Source organism: Raphanus sativus, chromosome 5, assembly GCF_000801105.2.
Source record: "Raphanus sativus cultivar WK10039 chromosome 5, ASM80110v3, whole genome shotgun sequence".
Lineage (NCBI taxonomy): Eukaryota > Viridiplantae > Streptophyta > Magnoliopsida > Brassicales > Brassicaceae > Raphanus > Raphanus sativus.
This window is the reverse complement of record NC_079515.1, coordinates 7,755,023-7,774,169: the sequence shown is the minus strand read 5'-3', so window position 1 is coordinate 7,774,169 and position 19,147 is coordinate 7,755,023. Positions and strand designations below refer to the sequence as shown.

Here is a 19,147-nt window from a genome sequence, read left to right as displayed (position 1 = left end):
TTTTGTCAAACATAGAAAACCATATAAGATCTAGTCATGCATACAAAAAGGTTACAATAACACAAAAAGCAGAGTTACGTGATTCACTAATTGATTGGGCTGAACTTAATTCATGATGTGGGCTTTAAAGGAACGAAAGCCCATTTTCCAAATGACTTCCAAGTTCACCCACATTTTCTATTTTTGGGTCAACAATATTCTGATAAGAAGAAACAACAAAATAATCGACCAATCACAAAAATTACAGGTTTTGCAAAGATAACCGAACCAATCATCGTAAGAAATTTCTAGCGTAGGTTAAAGTATGTTATACACCACTAATACTTGATCAAAAAGAAAAATACACTACTAATTAATACTTCATCCACTTAGAAAAAAAAGCATGGCCATGGTGTTGACATTTGACCCAAAAAAACAGCATGGTGTTGAGAATATTCATGGACCTTAATAGACAAAATAGGTTTCTTTTGCTGTATTCTAGCGTATAAATGATTGTTTTGAACTTTCTTCCTTTTTCCAACATTTTGAACTTATGTTTATCTAACATTCTTTATCAGTTTTAAGTAGAGATCAGCCACAATTTTTTAGGTGATAATATACATCGAACAAACCCTAAATATTCTGATATTTAAATAAACATAATCCCATTGAATATAATAAAACATGATACACTATACTTCAACACATGTTACAGCACATGTTAATAGGTCTTAGACTCTTAGGTTAACTTTAATGCCGAAACATATCATGTAACACAGTCATCCTATTATAAATGATCACAAATAATATACGCAAATTGTATGGGCAAAGAAGTTGATCACGGCAAACAAAAAAAAACATTATTACAAAGGTTGCCGCTGATAATGAATCAATGATTCCTTCCTTTAAAATATTGAGTGGAAAGACGAGAAAAGAAGTTCCTAAACTGACTATGTGCTGTAAAGGTCTAGTTGGCTGCAAAAAGTCAACATTTTGAAAGTCAAACTAATCGGTCTAAAGAAACCAAAATGTTTTGGTCAATATACTCGTCGTTTGAACAAACAATTCATTTCAACTCCAAAACACCAAACTAGTTAAAACACACAGACAAGAAGCCAAAATTCGATCGAAACAAACTCTCTTTCCCCAATGGATCCATCGGATTATTTAACCGGCAATAACCCTTCCGACCAACAGAACCAGAAACGACCGGTTCGGATCTGTGGTCCTCGTCCTTCACCTCTCAGCGTCCACAAAGACTCCCACAAGATCAAGAAACCTCCCAAGCACCCTGCTCCTCCACATCAGCAGCACCACCTCGACCAAGCTCCGCTCTACGCTCCTCCACGTCAGCCGGTTGTTATCTACGCCGTCTCCCCGAAGGTCGTGCACACCACAGCCTCCGATTTCATGAACGTCGTCCAGCGACTCACCGGGATCTCCTCCGGGGTCTTCCTCGAATCCGGAAACGGCGGTGATGTGTCGCCGGCGGCGAGACTCGCCGCGACGGAGAATGCTAGCCCGAGAGGAGGCAAGGAACCGACGACGGCGGCTAAAGAGGAGACGGTGGAAGTAGCAACGGCTATGGAAGAAGCAGCTGAGTTCAGCGGTTATGCTCCGGGAATACTCTCGCCGTCTCCGGCTATGCTGCCGACAGCTTCTGCCGGAATATTCTCGCCGGGATTGTTTTCTCCGGCGGGGTTAATGAGCCCGTTTCTATTGTATAGTCCTGGCTATGCTAGTTTGGTTGCTTCACCAACTTTTGCTGATTTTAATTATATTTGGGATCCTTAAGAGAAATGTTTTATGTAATTTTGATTCATTTTGACATATCCCAAGACAAGGGGGTAAGATGAGAGGTTAGTGTGTAATTGTAATGTAAACTAATAACATCTTCATTCAACTTCAAAAATTTCAGACATTGATTCCTAAGATAGTGATCTTAAAATGTTTCTGCAAACTATATAGACAGGAGTTGAGAGATACTCCTGACCTAAGATACTATATTAAGTAATAGTTCTATATAAAGAAATATCTAAGTTTCTTCATGTGGTTGCAACAATAGAGTTCCAAGTTCCTCCAATCAATGTGCCAACTCTCTCTCCTTTGATTGCTTTGGCGATGTTTCCAGGCTCAGACAGATTGAAGACCACAACTACAAGAATCACAAACCAAAGTAAATTATACTTGATGTGTAAGTTTCTTCAGGTGGTTTAAGGTGTCTTGAGAGTGATGTTGTAAAGAGCAAACAAACCTGGGATGTTGTTTTCTTGGCATAAAGTGATAGCAGTCATATCCATCACGGAGAGATCCTTTGAGGTTACTTCTTGGTAAGTTAGTGACTCGTGGAGGCGAGCGTTTGGGTTTCTTTTTGGATCATCGTCAAAGACTCCATCTACATTTGTTGCTTTCAGTACTACTTCTGCGTTAACTGGTGTCAAAAAGAGTGTGTTAATGAAATCATTGGAGTTCAGTTAGAAACAGAAACCATCTTCTTATTTTTTTTTTAACTTACTCTCAGCACATCGAAGAGCTGCTGCAGTATCGGTAGTGAAAAACGGATTGCCTGTTCCGGCTGCGAATATCACAACTCTGCCTTTTTCCAGATGTCTAATAGCTCGTCTTCTAATATAAGGCTCTGCGACTTCCGACATGCGGAAAGCGGTTTGAACACGTGTCGGGATGCCGATGCTCTCCATTGTCGCTTGAAGAAATATTGCATTCATCACAGTTGCCAGCATCCTATCAAAGTTTTCGTTTGGAGTAATAGAGAGTTCAGGAAAAAATAAAACACATTCGTGAGGCACCAGAAAGTCGAGAATGGATTTGATACCCGATGTAATCAGCAGAGGAGCGGTCAAGGCCACTGCACCCAGCCCAGGTGGATCCACGAAAGATGTTTCCTCCTCCAACAACAATCGCAACCTGTAAGAAGATCAAGACAGAGCATACATGACCTTGCAATGATTAAAGCATAAACCTCCACCTCATGACTTAAGCTAATGTTTCTTGTTGTAAGTCTGAACTAACATTAGTTCTCAGCACACTTTATAAATTCTACACAGGCAATAATCATTACTTCTCGTACTAAACAGTTCCCTAATCACAACTAGAACAAAAAAAAATGTTTTAGAGGATAAACCTCGATGCCAAGCCGAGTGACAGCTGCAACCTCCCTTGCAATAGCCATAGTAACCTAATTAAGAGAAGAGAGAAAATGGATGAGACATGTGAAGTAAGGAAAAAGAGAAGAGAAAAAAAGGAGAAACCTTTGGATCAATATTCTGCTCCTCGTCTCCAGCAAGAGCTTCTCCACTGACTTTAAGCAAAACCCTTCTCCATTTAAGGGGTGGGTTAGATGTTCCATCAAAGGAAGGCATTCCAGGAAACGATGACTGCCCGTTTAACCCACTGAAAATCACAGATACTAATAAACAGCACATTTAACAAAAACAGCAAATTAAAAAAAAAAATTGGAATTTTTGGAATATATTTTTAATCAAACCATAAACCCTATAGTCAAAAAGTGTCTTCACTGACGCATTTTCACAAACACCTGGTGGGCGTGTAAAGGTTAAGAATACCTTGCGTTCATGGGCTCTGGAGTTGAACCATTGTTGGAAGACAAGGAAGAAGAGCAGCTGAGAACTACGCGCCTACTGAAACTCTGTTCGGAGAGGAAATTACGATGGGGAGGCGTGAGAGGGACGAAAGAGGTTGGGGAAGTTGAGATTGGGGAGTAAGAAGTGAGGGGCAACGGAATCGCCATTGCTGGAGAAAGAAAAGATGATGAAGAGAATTTGAATCTGAGAAGCGTCGCCGGCAAGGTGGAGGAACTTGAGTTTGCGAAGATAAGGTCTGGTTCGAATGTAATTTATTTACCTAGTTGAACTTGTCGTTCTCAGCTGAACAGTGTTTTGATATATTTTTTTGTGAAATAATTTTTTTTTTGTTAAAAATGAAATATATAAATATACATGTCTAGAAGCATGATTTTAACATATATTATAATTTCTTAAATCAGATTAGATATTGCTCACTAATGTTTAATGTATGTGCATTATACTTTTAAAATTAACTGGCGTTTAGATAATCACTCAATTTTATATATCTTGGAATATTTTTTTTTTGTTTTTGGCAAACAATCATAGCATACGTAATGACGTAAATAGGCGGAATACTATTTGTCCTGATGACATGTTGCGGATGCACTTAGATTCACCTGATCACCTCCCTCAATGTGGCTGCAGCCTGTATTACCTCTACGAGGTATCGCCAATGAGATGAACCAAACAGTACTTGTACAAGCACTTGAGGAATCTTAGAGGATGGAGACAACTGAGAAAACACACGAACGTGGCTAACCGATTAGCTGTCTGTATATGTCAAGGTTTTACAAGAAGTTCAAGTTTTGAAAAGTTAACTTACAATAACATTGTTAGAAGACTGGAATTAGATTCCTTTCTTCGCAATGACCTAAAATTGTTTATCACTAAAGCTCAATCTTTAAGATATTCTTAGGAGAAGTTAAAAGTAAGAAAATCAAACAAATACTATTCCAAAAAAAAAATCAAAATCTTAAACGCTTCTTAGTAAAGAGGCAATTATCTCAAATAGATTATTTTAAGTTTTTGTCATGATAATATTCCCAAGAAAAAATATAACCAAAATATCTTTTTTGAAAAGGTAAAAGACAGATAAATTTTAAAAGAAAATTATAGTTTCGAATTATATGTTTTTAAGTTAAATTTTTTTCTATATTTTTATTTTTTTTTTGAATTTTTATAATTTTTTTTTTGAAAAATTCTAAAATACTTTTTGAAACCACTTTTAAAATTTTTAATTTTAAACTTTCAATATTTTTTATTTTAAATTTACTCTAAAATCTCACCTCTTAACTCTAAAACCTAAGATCTATATTAGTTAACTTTAGGGGTATAAGTATATATTTACCTATTTAATGAAACATCTAGTCATTTTAATTTTCAAGTGATATATTTTTGATTAAAAAAATATATGGCTATCTAAAGGTATTTTTCTGCTTTAATTCATGTCTTCCTTTTCTTGTTCTTTTAAACCTTTCTTTAAAGACAAGTTACCACTGTAAGACATTTAAATCTCTGTCTTGTGTTTCCTTTTGAAGAAATTATATACGACCAAGTTTACATATACACACTAATATATCATCTATTTTCTTGTGGGAGAAGCAACCTAGAAATGGATACCGAAAAAGGCTATCCCAGAGGTTTCAGAGCTGACACTATACGATCAGAAACCGGCCGCGGAAGCTTCCGGTCAGATAGTATGCAGTTCGATGAACCACACGAGCTACCACAAGAGAATTCGACTAATCTCGTCCTCTTCAAAAACATAGACAGTGGTAACTTGGAAGCCACGAAAGAATTCTTGGACCGAAACCCTGAGGCTTTAACCGCAAGCTTAACCTCTAACGGAGACAGACCAATCCACAAAGCTGTTTTGTCGGGTCACATCAAGATCGTGGAAGAGATCGTTAAACGAATTCACAATCCAGTGCAAGAGTTGGTGATCAAGAACGATGACGGGTACACGGCGCTTGCTTATGCGGCTACTGGTGGGATCGTTAGAATCGCAGAGTGTTTGGTAAACAAATGCCCTTGTTTGGTTAGTGTTCGGAATGCGAAAGAACATATACCGATCGTGTTGGCGTCGTTGTACGGTCACAAAGATTTGGTTCGGTATCTTTACAGTCGCACACTTCTCAGTGATCTTGATCCTTGTGATGAGTCTGATGAACATAAGGGCAAGAACGGAGCGATGCTCGTGACCAATTGTATTGTCGATGGACTATATGGTAAGTTTCTAATGATATAAACATTTGTATGTGTGTTACAAAAAAAAAACATTTGTATGTACTATATGTTCATATATATATGATGTGGGCATGGGGCTAATGTGGCGTATGTATAAAGGTATTGCTTTGGATCTGATTCAGAGGTATCCTAAGCTGGCTTATACTAGGGACAGCGATAACGATACAGCGATCATTGCGCTTGCTCAAACGCCTTGTGCGTTCCCTAGCGGTACCCATCTTACATTTTGGCAACGTTGGGTATATTCTTGTGAGTATTATATGAAGTTTAAATATATATAATGTTAGTTATTAGGCTTTACCTTTAGATCTTTAAACTCATGGTCTTAATTTCTTATAGGTATTCACATAGAGAAGATTATTAACCCTCATGATGGTCTGAATCATCATCACCATCAATACATGAAATCACAAGATCATAATTGGATTCAGAAGTTGTTAAAATACCTCAGATTTTTTTGTAAGTGGTACAAAATCATCTCAAGTTATTAGTTCTAGTTGTTTATTTTGATTAGTCTTAGATGATAATGTTTTTTTATTGACAGTTCCACACATAAGAAAAGTATACAAACTAAAGCTAGGGCATGCTCAAGCCAAAGAGATACTAAACTGTATCTGCCAAGAGATACCTAACTTCGACGCCACTCAACAGAAGAATGCTGGTCTCAACCAAGCCCTCTTCAAGGCGGTAGAGAATGGTATTGTCGAGTATATCGAGGAAGTGATGAAGCATTATCCTGATATTGTATGGTTCAAAGATAATTACGGTCTTAACCTCTTTTTCTATGCGGTAAGCCATAGACAAGAGAAGATCTTTAGCCTCATTTACAAAATGGGTGCCAAGAAAAACATCCTTGCCACAGCTTGGGACAAACTCCATAACAATATGCTTCATCACGCCGCTTATAAAGCCCCAGTTTCACGGCTTAATCTCATTCCAGGTGCTGCTCTTCAGATGCAAAGGGAGCTACAGTGGTTTAAGGTGATAACATACTTATATATAACTGTTTCTTGCTGCACACGAAACTAGGTATACTTTTTTTATTTGCAACAAGGAAGCTGGAATTACAATTCTGTCTAGATATCTGTGAATCTCTGATTTTGACATAATTGTAAGAATCTGTTGATTCTGGAATAGGCTAAATCTCAATGTACCAGTAAAAATATTTTGAACCATTTGGCTGGACCGCCGACCGAATGATTATAAATTATTCATTCACATTTTTTATTGTTTGTACTTAATTCACGTTTATTAGTAACATAATCCAATACCGGTGTCTTGTTTACAGGAAGTGGAGAGGCTAGTGCAACCGAAGCATCGAAAAATGGTTAACTTAAAGCAGAAGAAAACCCCACAGGCTCTCTTTAAAGACCAGCACAAGGATCTAGTGGACCAAGGAGAGAAATGGATGAAAGACACAGCTACTTCTTGTACAGTCGTGGCGGCTCTAATCACCACAATGATGTTCTCCTCGGCGTTTACTGTCCCCAATAGTTACGACGGCCATGGCAAACTATTCATGACCTTCCTCATCTCAGACGCTATATCTCTCTTCACCTCATGCATGTCTCTGCTCATGTTCCTCGGCATTCTTAAGTCTCGTTACCGCGAGGAGGACTTCCTTAGATCGCTTCCGACGAAACTGATCGTGGGTCTTGCGACTTTGTTTCTGTCGATGACGACAATGATGGTGAGTTTTGTCGTGACGCTTATGACTCTGGTTAAAGGTAGAACACCCTTGGTTTCTGCTCAGTTTATGGTGCTCGCGGTTGTCCCGATTGGGATGTTCGGTGTTCTTCAGTTTCCTGTGCTACTTGAGATCTTCTGCTCGACTTACTTCCCTAGGGTTTTTGACAAGCCTCGCGAGTCGCAGCGAATGTCTAAGCGCTGCTGGAGAAAATGATGTTGATATGAATATTTATCACTCTAGCCAATGTTATGGAACACAGCCGGAGCTATTCATTTATGTGATCATCAGAAGTTTGCTCGACCAAGTTTCTATTCATTTAATAGAGTTATCGAGTTTTTTTGTTTGTTTGTCCGACTAAACAAGTAGTTGAAATAATGGATAAATAAAAGATGTATTTTTTACTACGAGTAGAAGTATGAGATGTTCTTGAAGAATCACAGGACTAAGTTCAATATGAGTGTTCATTCTAGAACATAGAATATGCACACTTGGTTCTTTCTTCTCTTCTATATATGTGTGACATAAAGTCCATCTACTTCTTTGGTTATTTAGTAGAGCAATTGCCATTATGCCATAGTATATGTTATTGTGATACAGTAATCTGTACGTTTACATAAGATATACATTGCATCGTTTCAATCCGTACGTTAACAAGTCGTATTGATGTTACGAGTTACGACTAACATCAATTGTTCAAGTTTGTAGTTAAGTGATATATGTTATAGTAATAGTGTCGTTGTGTCACCGATTCACCAAGTCGGATAAAGATGTTGTAAAGTATAATAAAATATGATATATTATTATGTTATGTTTGATATGAAAATACAATATGCATATATATAGTGTTAAAAAAAGAAAAAAATATATATAGTGCTTTTTTTTTTTTTTTTTTTTTTTGAACAACCAAGAAATATATTAAAGCAAAAGAGAGGAAACAAAAAGGTTTATAAGCCCACAAGGAGGCTAGCCCAGATGAAATGAAGAAAGACAATGGGCCTTAAGGGCCTGTTTTGCAATGAAATCAGTTTCCCTGTTCTGAGAACGAGGGACGAACTGGAAGACGATAGAAACAAAGAACGCAGAGAGACTTTTGATATCCTGAAGAGTGCCATAGATCTCTTTGATCTGGTCTTTGGAGACGATTGCTCTGATGAGCGTTGCGCAATCGGAGTAGACGATGACCGAGGAGAGGCCAAGATCTATCGCTTGACGGAGGCCGTTGCAGAGAGCTAGGGCTTCAGCCGTTAGGGGAGTGGAAACGTTCTCGATGATCTTGGAGCCCGACAGAGGAGGGATCGAGCCCTCTCTGGTGATTAACCACGCGACACCTGCTGTCTTTGAAGATTGGTTCCAAGCCGCGTCGACGAAACATACGGGTGTTGCCATTGATCTTGCTCTTTGTCTTGGATGAGCTTGGGCAGGTAAGGAATTGATCATTCTTGGGTTCTCTATGATTTGCGCTTGATCCCATTCTCTAGCTGCTGCCATTGCTTTTGTCATTACCTCCATAGGACTGTTGGTTCTGTTTTCGAAGATTAATTTATTTCTTGCTGTCCACAGGAACCAACAAATCCATGGAAGAATCGGCACTCTTACTCCAGTCGGTGGAAGGCATGATGTCGTTCTGAAGAGGACCATTGAAGCCTTAAGATTTTGGTTATCAGCTATGTGAACTGAGTGAGCCAAAGGCGCCTGGTTCCACACCTCCTTCGCGAAGGGGCACTTGAAGAAGACGTGCATTGCAGTCTCAACCTCCTTGCAGCGGGGACAGTGAGCTGCCGTGGTCATACCTCTACGCTGTAGTTCCACACCAAGAGGTAAGGCTCCTTGGAGGAGGGACCAGAGAAAGAGCTTGAGTTTTGGTGCTGTTTTAACATTCCAGACTTCTCTAAACCAGTTGAACTCATTGTCTGCAGGGGGGTCACGATTTGTTGCTGAGGACCTGGTGGTCTTTGTAGTGAACTTGCAGCGTTAATATTATGCTATATAGTGCTAATATAGCATAATATTAACTTTCCTAAACACTTAATGTAAATATGGTAAGAATATCTAAAGATTAAACATGTCATTGTAGGTATCATCACCATCTTCTTTCAACATAGCCAATACCAGCGATAGATAATAAGCATCATCAAATCTCAAAACTTGAGATAATAAGCATCATCAAATCTCAAAACTTGCGGAAGTTTTAATTTTGATCCTTAAAATTTGATTACTCTGATACCATGTTAGTAATAGGTCTAACTCACACCTAAAAAATAGCTCATGTTAGATTCTAATAGGCTTCCTCGAAATATGAATGGGAAACGATCCAACGGAAACTGCCTAAATCCAACATCTCGGACATACTACAACAATATGGACTACTTGTACATGCTACATAGGTAAGAAACGTTTATGTGGAAAATCATATGCTGGAGCCTGGACCAAACACCATCGGCTCTGATACCATCAGTTTTGATACCATCTAAAATAGAATGTGATATATTATTGTGTTGTGTTTGATATGAGAATACATGAATTTCTTGAAACATTTTTGGGTTGGGGAATTGACGTGAAACGCAAGAAAACAGAGTTGTTTGGAGTGGAGCCACCGATTCTTTATGTTCTTCATTACCTGGGAATGAAGCCGTGGCTATGTTACCATGACTATGAGTCTATGACTGTAACTTCAACTCTGACATATTCGTTGAGTTCGCCACGAATATTGCTCACCCACGATGGTGGATGGTCCACGACGCAATGCCACAGGTATGATACATCACACGACCAAATCTTTGTCTTAAACCCTAACTAACTCCTAATACACATCATTTTTTTTTGTAACTTGCATACACATCATTTTGGGCGTTGAGCAATCTTTATAGTTTTTTTTTAACATCAAACAATCATTCCATTACTCAATTTTGAAGTGATTTGAATAATATTACTTTTATAACATTTATACATAACAATTTATTGTTTTTTATTAAAAGAAAGAAATACACTAATTAATCCGCAAAAAAAAATTAGATATAACATTTTTCTCTGTTTATACGAAAACTTGAGGTGAGTTAGCAAATGTGTGATGATGTTTTGTAGGAGCTTCATCGATTTTTTTACTTGCGATCCAAGCAAAAGGCTCGGTTGGAATATGATCGCCGGCAAGCCGAGGCTGCGAACTATGCCGACGGCCACTGGAAAATAAGAGTAAATGACCTGAGATTCAAGATTTGCATCGATAAATTGTGTAATTGGAAATGCATGTTGCGGCATTGGGGATAATCAAACTTGACCGACTATGACTCGTTTGTACCTACACCACCAGCCATCACCACCGTCCGGAGATCCTCGCTTCCCGGCCATAACTTGTGACGAGATACATAGACACAAACACATATTAATGAATTCCATGAGTTTTTTTTTTCTGTGAGATTAGGTAAATATCAGATGTATAACTAATTTTTCTATATTTTTATTTTTAATTGGAATATTTTTTTCTTTTGTAAATTAAAAAAAAATAATGAAACACATATCGTCTACATCATGTATTTACAGTACATTTTTAGGTTACTATTTATTTCTTATATATACATAGTTGAAAAGGCAAAATAATGTTAGCAAAATTCAAATTATATAGGGAAAATATAGTAGATATATAGACTTGTGGTTTCTTTTTTTGACGACATATAGACTTGTAGTTAAATAACGTAAATTAAACAATGACATCATGCTCAAGTTTCCAAATTAGTCGGTCGTTGTGTACTTGTGTAACATGCATACATTATACATATAACCTGTATATATGTAAAGATTTCCTAATTATTTAGCCGAAAGACATATTGTTAGCATCAAAATCTATTGAAATGGAAATCATATATACTATAAAAAGTAAACCGAATATTTCATAAATCATTAATGATCTTTCGACATTAATGACCCAAAAGCGACAGAAGGGCACCGAAAATAGAAAATCTCGATTTATGTTTTGTATATATATGTTCCCTAATCTCGAACATAATAACAATCACAACTCTTTCCATTCAATACACAGTTACAGAACGATGTCTTCTTCTTCTTTGTCTTGTTTACCTTCTTCGTCTTCATCGCGAATTCGACAAACCCTAGTCCAGAAAACTTCTTCTTTGAGAGCTACAAGCTTAGCCAAAAGACAAGTGACTGTCTTCAAGAAAGCTCAAGAGCTTTCAATTCTCTGTGGAATCGAAGTCTGCGTCATCTACTACGGATCAGGCGGAGAGCTTAAGACATGGCCTAAAGACAGAGAGAAGGTCAAAGACATGGCTCGAAGGTACATTCAGTTAAGCGATGTGAAGCGGCGCAAAGGACAAGACGATCTTGATCAGTTTCTCAAGAAGATCGATAAGGATGATTCTAAGAATAATAATAAGAAGAAGAAAGTGAAACTTGGATCCAGTTGCAAGTATCCGGATTGGGATCCGAGGTTTGATCATTGCTCCGTGGAGCAGCTCACGGATTTGATTCAGTCCTTGGAGTGTACTCAAACCAAACTGCAACATAGGATTCGAGGTCTTGTTGAATCTCAGAGACAGAGGAATGTGCACTACACGAACATGGCTGGTCAAGAACAGATGATTACTACTACTACCACTCCTAGGATGAAACATCTTCAACAACATTCGAACCAGGTTTCTATGGATATGTATAACCATGGAATCAGTACGTTACCGCAACTTCCATCTACATCAGCTTTTAACCAAGCGCAATCTCTGGCTCCGATACCGAATTCACTGGCGATGCACCAGAATCCGAATATGGGAAGTTACTCGAGGTTACTTGGCGTACAAGAAAGTGGTTTGGATGAGATCCTGAGCATGAACATGTTACCCTATAACAGCATCAACACCAACTGTGCTAATGTTTTCCCAAACCTGTTTCAACAGAACTGTTACAATATGGAAGACTACTCTGGCTTTCTTGGACCGCAAGAAACTTCCATCAACAACATGAACGGTGAAGATTATTCAGGGTTGCTTTGGACGCAAGGAACTGGGACTAACGTGGACATGTTCGGCTACAACAACAACATCAACAACCCCAATGGTTTTTCGCAGCAGTTTGTTCAATATCCGACACAAAGAGCACCGCCTGGTTTTCAATACATGGATCGTTCAACACAAAGCGTCAGACCTTTTTAGGAGATTTGATCTCTGGCTATGTGTCTTAGAACTTAGAAGCATATTCTTATATATATATTTTAGAAGACAGTTTTCATTCTCTGTCTTGTCAATTGTGTCTGCACCGTGGTGACTAACTATATTATGTGAGTTTGTTTTTGTGTCTATTAAAATATCCCCATGAGTGTCTCTATTCAGCTTTTGCTATTCTGAGTTTTTTTAATGATAATAATTACTGTTTGCTTAATGGAAGCCTATTTTGTTCTGATGTTACCATCGGTCACCTAGTCATTCACCCCTTGCATTAAGAAAAAAAAAAGAAGTGGCCTTCAACATGAGAGTGTAATGTAAGAAGGAGGTCTGCCGCTGCGGAAGATCAGCACTCCGGAAAAGCTAGGACTAGAATCAGAGTCTCACAGAATAACTAATCTGAACAAGATGAAACTACGCATGCAATGCAATGGACAACCCATAATGTATTGCTGCACCAAAACTCACTGACCGCTGGATGAAGTCAACAGCAAGTGATAGATGCGGCTGCTGCAGATTTCTCAGTAGGCTCAAACCTAAACACTTCTGAGAGTGGAAAACTTTATCAAGATAACCATCATTTAATGGTCGAGAAACTTTGTTTCGGCCCAAAGTAATATGACCAGGGAACTTATCGATCAGATCAGCAACATGTCAGCAACTATAGCGAAGTTTATTGCAAATGGACAGCCCATTCCACAGCTTTATACATGTATTGCAAGATTAGGTTGGGCTTTTAGGGGCTGTCGGGTTCGGTTGGTTAATTTGGATTTTCAGATATTTGATATTATACTTATAATTTTCATTCGGATTTTACTAATTATCAGATCTGATTCGGTTTAGTTTCACAAGATTTGTAGTTTTTCTTGCTGTTGAACTAGAGTTTTGGTTTTCTTTTTGCTGTAATGGTAGTTTTTTAATTCTTAAAAAAAATCTTAGAATTGAGCTGTGGGATATTTGGCTCTTTGAGCACTAATAAAGACGTGAATTAAAAAAAAAGGATGTACACTTCAAAAACAAATTATAAATTAAGATTAGTGTAAACTTTGGGTTCTGAGTATAACTATGGTCTATGGGTGTTATCCTTACCATCTTCCAGTTCTGTAGATATACCATAATCAATTTTGTTCAATTTTTTAATTTTTGTCTATCGACATAGTGACGTGGTCCAGTCTGATAAACAAGATTTTGTTTGTCTTTTTATACAAACCAAAGTTCAGAGATCCCATCATCTCTTTGTGACAATGTTGATTTGTCTAAGATCCCTTTTGTTCATGTTCTTTTCAAGAAAACTACCTTAGTTGAAAGAAACATTACGAAGCTACCTACCATAGTTGAAAACTACCACATTTCGCATGCTCTGTTTCAGATAAACAAGCTACACCAAAAGAAGATACATCTTGCATTTGTGATTAGATGATCGACAAGATCAATTCTACTGATATGGATGATCTGGTTTTTTAGCTACTATTTCAGTGCTAGAGAACTTGTACGAGTCACCAGTCACCAACAATTATTTTTGTCAATGAAATAACTGAATCTCTGTTTACGATGTCTGCCCCAACAAAGCAACAAACAGAGTCTTCAGTCACTCAAACCTTAACCGAGGTTAGGATTGATTTGGACTCAAATCAGTTTGCCTCTTTAACTTCCTTAGAAGGCAAAGAAGAATATCAATTGGATTTGGATGAAAGTTCTGGTCCAATAGACCTTTTGATACTTTCAGGGAAAAGACTCTTTCAATAAAGACCTTTTAAACCCTTAGCAAAAGACATGGAATAGCAACTGCAATCCACGTCTCACAGACAAAGAAACAAAGGACGGAAAACCGTAGGAAACTAAGGTAGAAACAACATTTTACTCCCTATCTATAATCAACCAAAGTAATGGTTTGGTAGTCTTTTGTTTAATTACGATCATTGCACTTTACAATCTTCTCTACTGTGTAATTATTTTCAAAATGAAAGAGAAAAAAAACATTATGAAACTAAAACTGGAAGTGCAGAGTGTTCTTAATAACGAATAAGGGTGCGGTGCATCTTACCCAAAAAAAAAAAAAAACTAACACGGGTGCAGACATACGAACCGGTCTAAACCGGTTTGCACCGTCGCTCCCGCCATTCTAAAAACTCGTCTCTGGATTTTACCGGGAACAGAAAAGAAAAATAAAAGTTAGGAACTTTCTCCGAGAAGTGAATTTGATATCTGAAACGGAGATGGCTTCGTCGACATCTAAAACCCTAATGGACTTTTTCCAACCCGCCAAACGCCTCAAATCCTCTTCTTCCCCCTTTCCCGCCGTTTCCGCCGCCGGTAGGTCCCGCGGTTTCGACTCTGCAGCAAAATCGCCGCCGCCGCGCGTAACCGTCGCCGACGACTCGTCCGGCCTTACACCAGAGCAAATCTCTCGCTCCGATTTCAACAAATCCGTAGCCAAATCCAAGCGCAGCCTCGCCCTCTGCTCCGAGAAGGTCACGAAAGCGAAAGGTTCGTCCTTTTTTTTAGCTGATTTGTTGTCTTCTTGTCTCTTCCATTAGCTAGGGCTGGAAAAAAAAAAGAGAGAGAGACTTTTCTAGGGTTTTACGAATTAGTTTGATTTGGGACTTGAAAATTGAAATTTTGTGTAGCTGAAGGAAACTGCTGCTACGTGCCATTGGCTGAGCTCTTAGTTGAAGAATCATGGCTCAAAGCTCTCCCTGGTGAATTGGATAAGCCCTACGCCAAGACCCTTGCTTGTTTCCTTGAACGTGAGATCATCGTAGCTGAGGGTAAAGGCTCTCCTATTTACCCGCCGCAGCAATTGGTTTTCAATGCTCTAAATACAACTCCTTTTGATCGAGTGAAGGCTGTTATTATCGGACAGGTAACATCATTTTTCCGAAGAACAATGGTTTCTTTGAAGAGTTTAATGGATTCTTGTTGTGTGCTTCTGTTTGGTTCAAGGATCCTTACCATGGACCTGGTCAAGCTATGGGTTTGTCTTTCTCTGTGCCTGAAGGAGAGAAGCTTCCTTCTAGTCTTTTGAATATATTTAAGGAGCTTCAGAAAGATGTTGGTTGTTCAATCCCTCGTCATGGTAATCTACAGAAATGGGCTGTGCAGGTACATTGATCTCTCTGCTTATTTATTACATCAGTTTTCAGTTTACTCGGAGAAGAAGATCATGTAATTCATTTTTGACTTCCTCTTTTAGGGTGTTCTGCTGTTGAATGCTGTTCTCACAGGTAAATAAATGTTCATCATCGTGTGGTGACCGTGTAAGTACGAAACGTCAAAAATCCTGCAAATCTTCTTACAAATGTTAGTTATCTTGCCTTGTTGATTCAGTAAGGAGTAAACAGCCGAATTCACATGCAAAGAAAGGATGGGAACAATTCACTGATGCTGTCATTCGAAGTATCTCACAGCAGAAGGAAGGTGTTGTCTTTCTCCTCTGGGGAAAATACGCTCAAGAGAAATCCAAGTAGGTTTGATTTTTTTATTTATTTAGGCCTATGCATCTTCATTGTCTGTCTTGTATGAGATTGCAAGCTTTCCTATGATCATTGCAGGTTGATAGATGGGAATAAACATCACATTCTCACAGCAGCTCATCCATCTGGTTTGTCTGCGCATAGAGGCTTCTTCAATTGCAGGTTAGCTCTCTCTCTCTCTCTCTCTCTCTCTCTCTCTCTCTCTCTCTCTCTCTCTCTCTCTCTCTCTCTCTCTCTCTCTCTCTCTCTCTCTCTCCCCTGCGGTCCTGCCTCTTCCGTGAGTCTGCAAAACATGTTATGACTTGCGCATTGTGCTTATGTTGTCCCAACTGCTGAGTGCTGAGTTATATCACTAATGTTCCACGTTTGGACAGGCATTTCTCTCAAGCAAACCAGCTACTCGAGCAAATGGGCACTGCCCCTATAGACTGGCAACTCTAACCTCTTAAGTGCCTTAACGCCAAGACGAAGTGCTCCTGGGAAGACAAATTTTTACAATCTCGTTTGGTTAACAAAGCTTTAAGCTTTCACACCTCAACGCTCTCCTTTTGTGATTTATTATGTTATCATGGAAGTCTAGACGACTAACCTGCGTAAGACAAAGTAGCTGAAAACTGTATCTCGTCATTTTGTACTACTGAAGAATACTGTATCTCGTCATGGTGTGTATTAAATTGCTGCTGCTTACTTGTAGAACTTCCTTGTTGCTACAAAGCATGAAAAAGTTAAAAAAAAGTATTGATGATGGTGGGATATGTGAAAACTATAAACAAGTGCGTCAAAGATTAGCCAGAAGCTTTGTGCTGCCTTAAGTTAATGATGATGATGTGCTACAAGATTTTTATGCAACCCCTCTGATACTGTTATTAATGAATTCATCGCATGGAAAACAAAATTTACTATATTCTATGAACATTAGTTTTCACATATGAGATAGATACAAACTTTGCTCATCTTCATTACTTGTTAGCAAATATAATTGATGATTCCGAATGACCAAAACCAAGCTGCAGATGTTGAAACATTGACTCACTATTCTCCTCTTTTTACTCATGTCTTATGTCTCTTCCTCAAGTTCCTTATAGTTGGCAAGTGCCTTTCAATCGAAAGTGGACATCCAAAAAATGTCAAAAGATTCCCGCAGCTCTTTTCACCATCTTCCTCGCTTCCTTGAGAACCTAAATGGCTTAAGTAAGTCTTGCCTTCGTAGACATAGCTAAGCTGTTGCCATAGCAAAACACTTAACCCAATGGCCACTGAAACACTCGCCACAAAGAGGTACAATAAAACAAAGCCTCGAAGAGAGATGAAGATATCATTGGATATGTAAGCAAGCACGATACTCTTCACCCCTCTCAGAATCGATACACTATTAGCATGTGATGCATACGCTGCTCCAGTTTCTATGGTTGGCAAGATATGAATCAGGGAATACACACACATAACAGAAGCGTAGCTTGTGCTTATAATGGCCGAGATAAGGAAGGCGATGAAGTTTTTGTGATTACCCGCACCAACACAGTTACCAATCTGCAAATACCAACACAAGCCTTAAGCTCTAAACCAGTAAATAAAGTCACAGCTAGAGGAATATAGTAAAGTTTGAAATGATAAACTTTGGTACTAAGTCTGTGATTCATATGTGAAACCAAGAGACTTACAAAGGGGCAATGATGATCCATGTCGAGGACACACATGCCACAAGTGCGACAGTGATGGGTTCTAGGTGACTTTGGTTTGGAGCAGGTGTGACAAAAGGTGTAGTTGTTAAGTGCGCCGTTCCCTACTCCAGGGTGGGTTCCATAAACAATATCAATCGGTTTCCCCGCGCATTTAAAAGCAACAACCATGAATGTAGATAACGTTGATATCCCCAGAGTCACTGCTATAACAGAATGGAAAATCTCGCACACCAAGCTGATCGAAAACACGACCGGGTACGCTGCCCAAATCCCACCACCTACAGTTTTATTACCAAGAACAGAGTATATTCAATGGCAGATATCATTTCTAGATTGGTGTTTATTCTTTAGAGGAACTCTTACATATGACAAAGAGCATGAAAACAGCAAGAATAGCGACGAAACAGCGGTCACGGATACGTCTCAACACAAAGCGTCTGGTTTCAGGTCTGACAGGATTGTGATTCGTGATTGCGCCACACCAGCCACACTTGAAAACAGGGGCGTATGATGGAAGAACAAGGTTTAGCCCACAGCCCCAGCAAACTGATTCATAATCTTCGTTTATGGTTGTAACAAAACTCCCCTGGAGAATGGAAAAAAAAAAGTTAAAAACAATTATATATTTTCAGGCATGAAGCTGTTTTTCAGTTCGCTCTTTCAAAGCTACGCAAGACAAACAGTCCCACTATGCGTCTATGACTCTATGATAACTCTACTATTAGTATCAGATGCAGTCACTAGCTTATGACCTCAAATGTGTAAACATAAACACTAAGACACACACACACACACACTGAGGCATCATAAGCAAGAAACCCTCAATACAATGCAGTGAAATGGACCAGAGAGAGAGAGAGAGAGAGAGAGAGAGAAAGTTCCACAAACCTGGGAAGAGTCTTCCATGGCTTCTTCTTCTTCAGTTAATCCCAGACTACTAACAACGAGAGTTGAAGAATCAGAAACCCAAAAGAAAAACCAAAAACGTGTTTCCCCTCTAGCTTGGGAAGTAGTCTTGCTTGCAGCAATCAATGTATCAATTACAGAAGACAATCCCATCAATCATCTGGTTAATCAACCAAAGCAAACAGAACAATGACACAACCACGTTGATGATTCGCAGGAACACAACTAACTATCAGCTCCCTTAAAGCTACGAACTTTAACCTACCGGTAACTCTGATGAGAAACAATCTCCGGTACCGGTAGACACCGGTGGAGTTTTTGATCGGAAGTAAGAAGGGAGAAGAGATAAAAAATTTAGTACTTTTTGCATTATCTTTAGTCTCCCCAGTTTTTTTTTGTT

At 38.7% G+C, this 19,147-nt stretch overlaps 7 protein-coding genes across 7 annotated transcripts; 4 read left to right on the top strand and 3 right to left on the bottom strand.

Annotated features, from left to right (window-relative positions):
- Positions 1–1,034: 1,034 nt before the first annotated feature.
- LOC108856388 (protein MKS1) lies at positions 1,035–1,911 on the top strand. Its single transcript, XM_018630171.2, has one exon. The coding sequence runs from the start codon at positions 1,129–1,131 to the stop codon at positions 1,771–1,773; it is 645 nt and encodes a 214-aa protein (XP_018485673.1). The 5' UTR covers positions 1,035–1,128; the 3' UTR covers positions 1,774–1,911.
- Positions 1,859–3,867, bottom strand: LOC108856387 (uridylate kinase PUMPKIN, chloroplastic). Its single transcript, XM_018630170.2, has 7 exons — positions 3,564–3,867; positions 3,249–3,390; positions 3,122–3,175; positions 2,813–2,904; positions 2,495–2,721; positions 2,234–2,410; positions 1,859–2,134 (listed from the first exon to the last, which is right to left on the bottom strand). The coding sequence occupies exons 1-7, from the start codon at positions 3,746–3,748 to the stop codon at positions 2,025–2,027; spliced, it is 987 nt and encodes a 328-aa protein (XP_018485672.1). The 5' UTR covers positions 3,749–3,867; the 3' UTR covers positions 1,859–2,024.
- A 1,274-nt stretch (positions 3,868–5,141) lies between these two features.
- On the top strand, positions 5,142–7,923 carry LOC108859912 (uncharacterized). Its single transcript, XM_018633814.2, has 5 exons — positions 5,142–5,812; positions 5,931–6,080; positions 6,171–6,290; positions 6,376–6,812; positions 7,120–7,923. The coding sequence occupies exons 1-5, from the start codon at positions 5,197–5,199 to the stop codon at positions 7,732–7,734; spliced, it is 1,938 nt and encodes a 645-aa protein (XP_018489316.1). The 5' UTR covers positions 5,142–5,196; the 3' UTR covers positions 7,735–7,923.
- Positions 7,924–8,484: 561 nt separating this feature from the next.
- On the bottom strand, positions 8,485–9,309 carry LOC108858101 (uncharacterized). Its single transcript, XM_018632079.1, has one exon. The coding sequence runs from the start codon at positions 9,307–9,309 to the stop codon at positions 8,485–8,487; it is 825 nt and encodes a 274-aa protein (XP_018487581.1).
- A 2,115-nt stretch (positions 9,310–11,424) lies between these two features.
- LOC108858100 (agamous-like MADS-box protein AGL103) lies at positions 11,425–12,816 on the top strand. The gene has a single exon (XM_018632078.2). The coding sequence runs from the start codon at positions 11,436–11,438 to the stop codon at positions 12,675–12,677; it is 1,242 nt and encodes a 413-aa protein (XP_018487580.2). The 5' UTR covers positions 11,425–11,435; the 3' UTR covers positions 12,678–12,816.
- A 1,917-nt stretch (positions 12,817–14,733) lies between these two features.
- Positions 14,734–16,897, top strand: LOC108859472 (uracil-DNA glycosylase, mitochondrial). The gene is made up of 7 exons (XM_056986322.1): positions 14,734–15,173; positions 15,314–15,549; positions 15,630–15,788; positions 15,880–15,910; positions 16,014–16,149; positions 16,238–16,321; positions 16,534–16,897. Exons 1-7 carry the CDS (start codon positions 14,903–14,905, stop codon positions 16,598–16,600), a joined length of 984 nt encoding a protein of 327 aa, XP_056842302.1. The 5' UTR covers positions 14,734–14,902; the 3' UTR covers positions 16,601–16,897.
- A 145-nt stretch (positions 16,898–17,042) lies between these two features.
- On the bottom strand, positions 17,043–19,097 carry LOC108859632 (protein S-acyltransferase 11). The gene is made up of 5 exons (XM_018633542.2): positions 19,013–19,097; positions 18,730–18,907; positions 18,205–18,427; positions 17,821–18,119; positions 17,043–17,689 (listed from the first exon to the last, which is right to left on the bottom strand). The coding sequence occupies exons 2-5, from the start codon at positions 18,898–18,900 to the stop codon at positions 17,210–17,212; spliced, it is 1,173 nt and encodes a 390-aa protein (XP_018489044.2). The 5' UTR covers positions 18,901–18,907; positions 19,013–19,097; the 3' UTR covers positions 17,043–17,209.
- Positions 19,098–19,147: the final 50 nt, after the last annotated feature.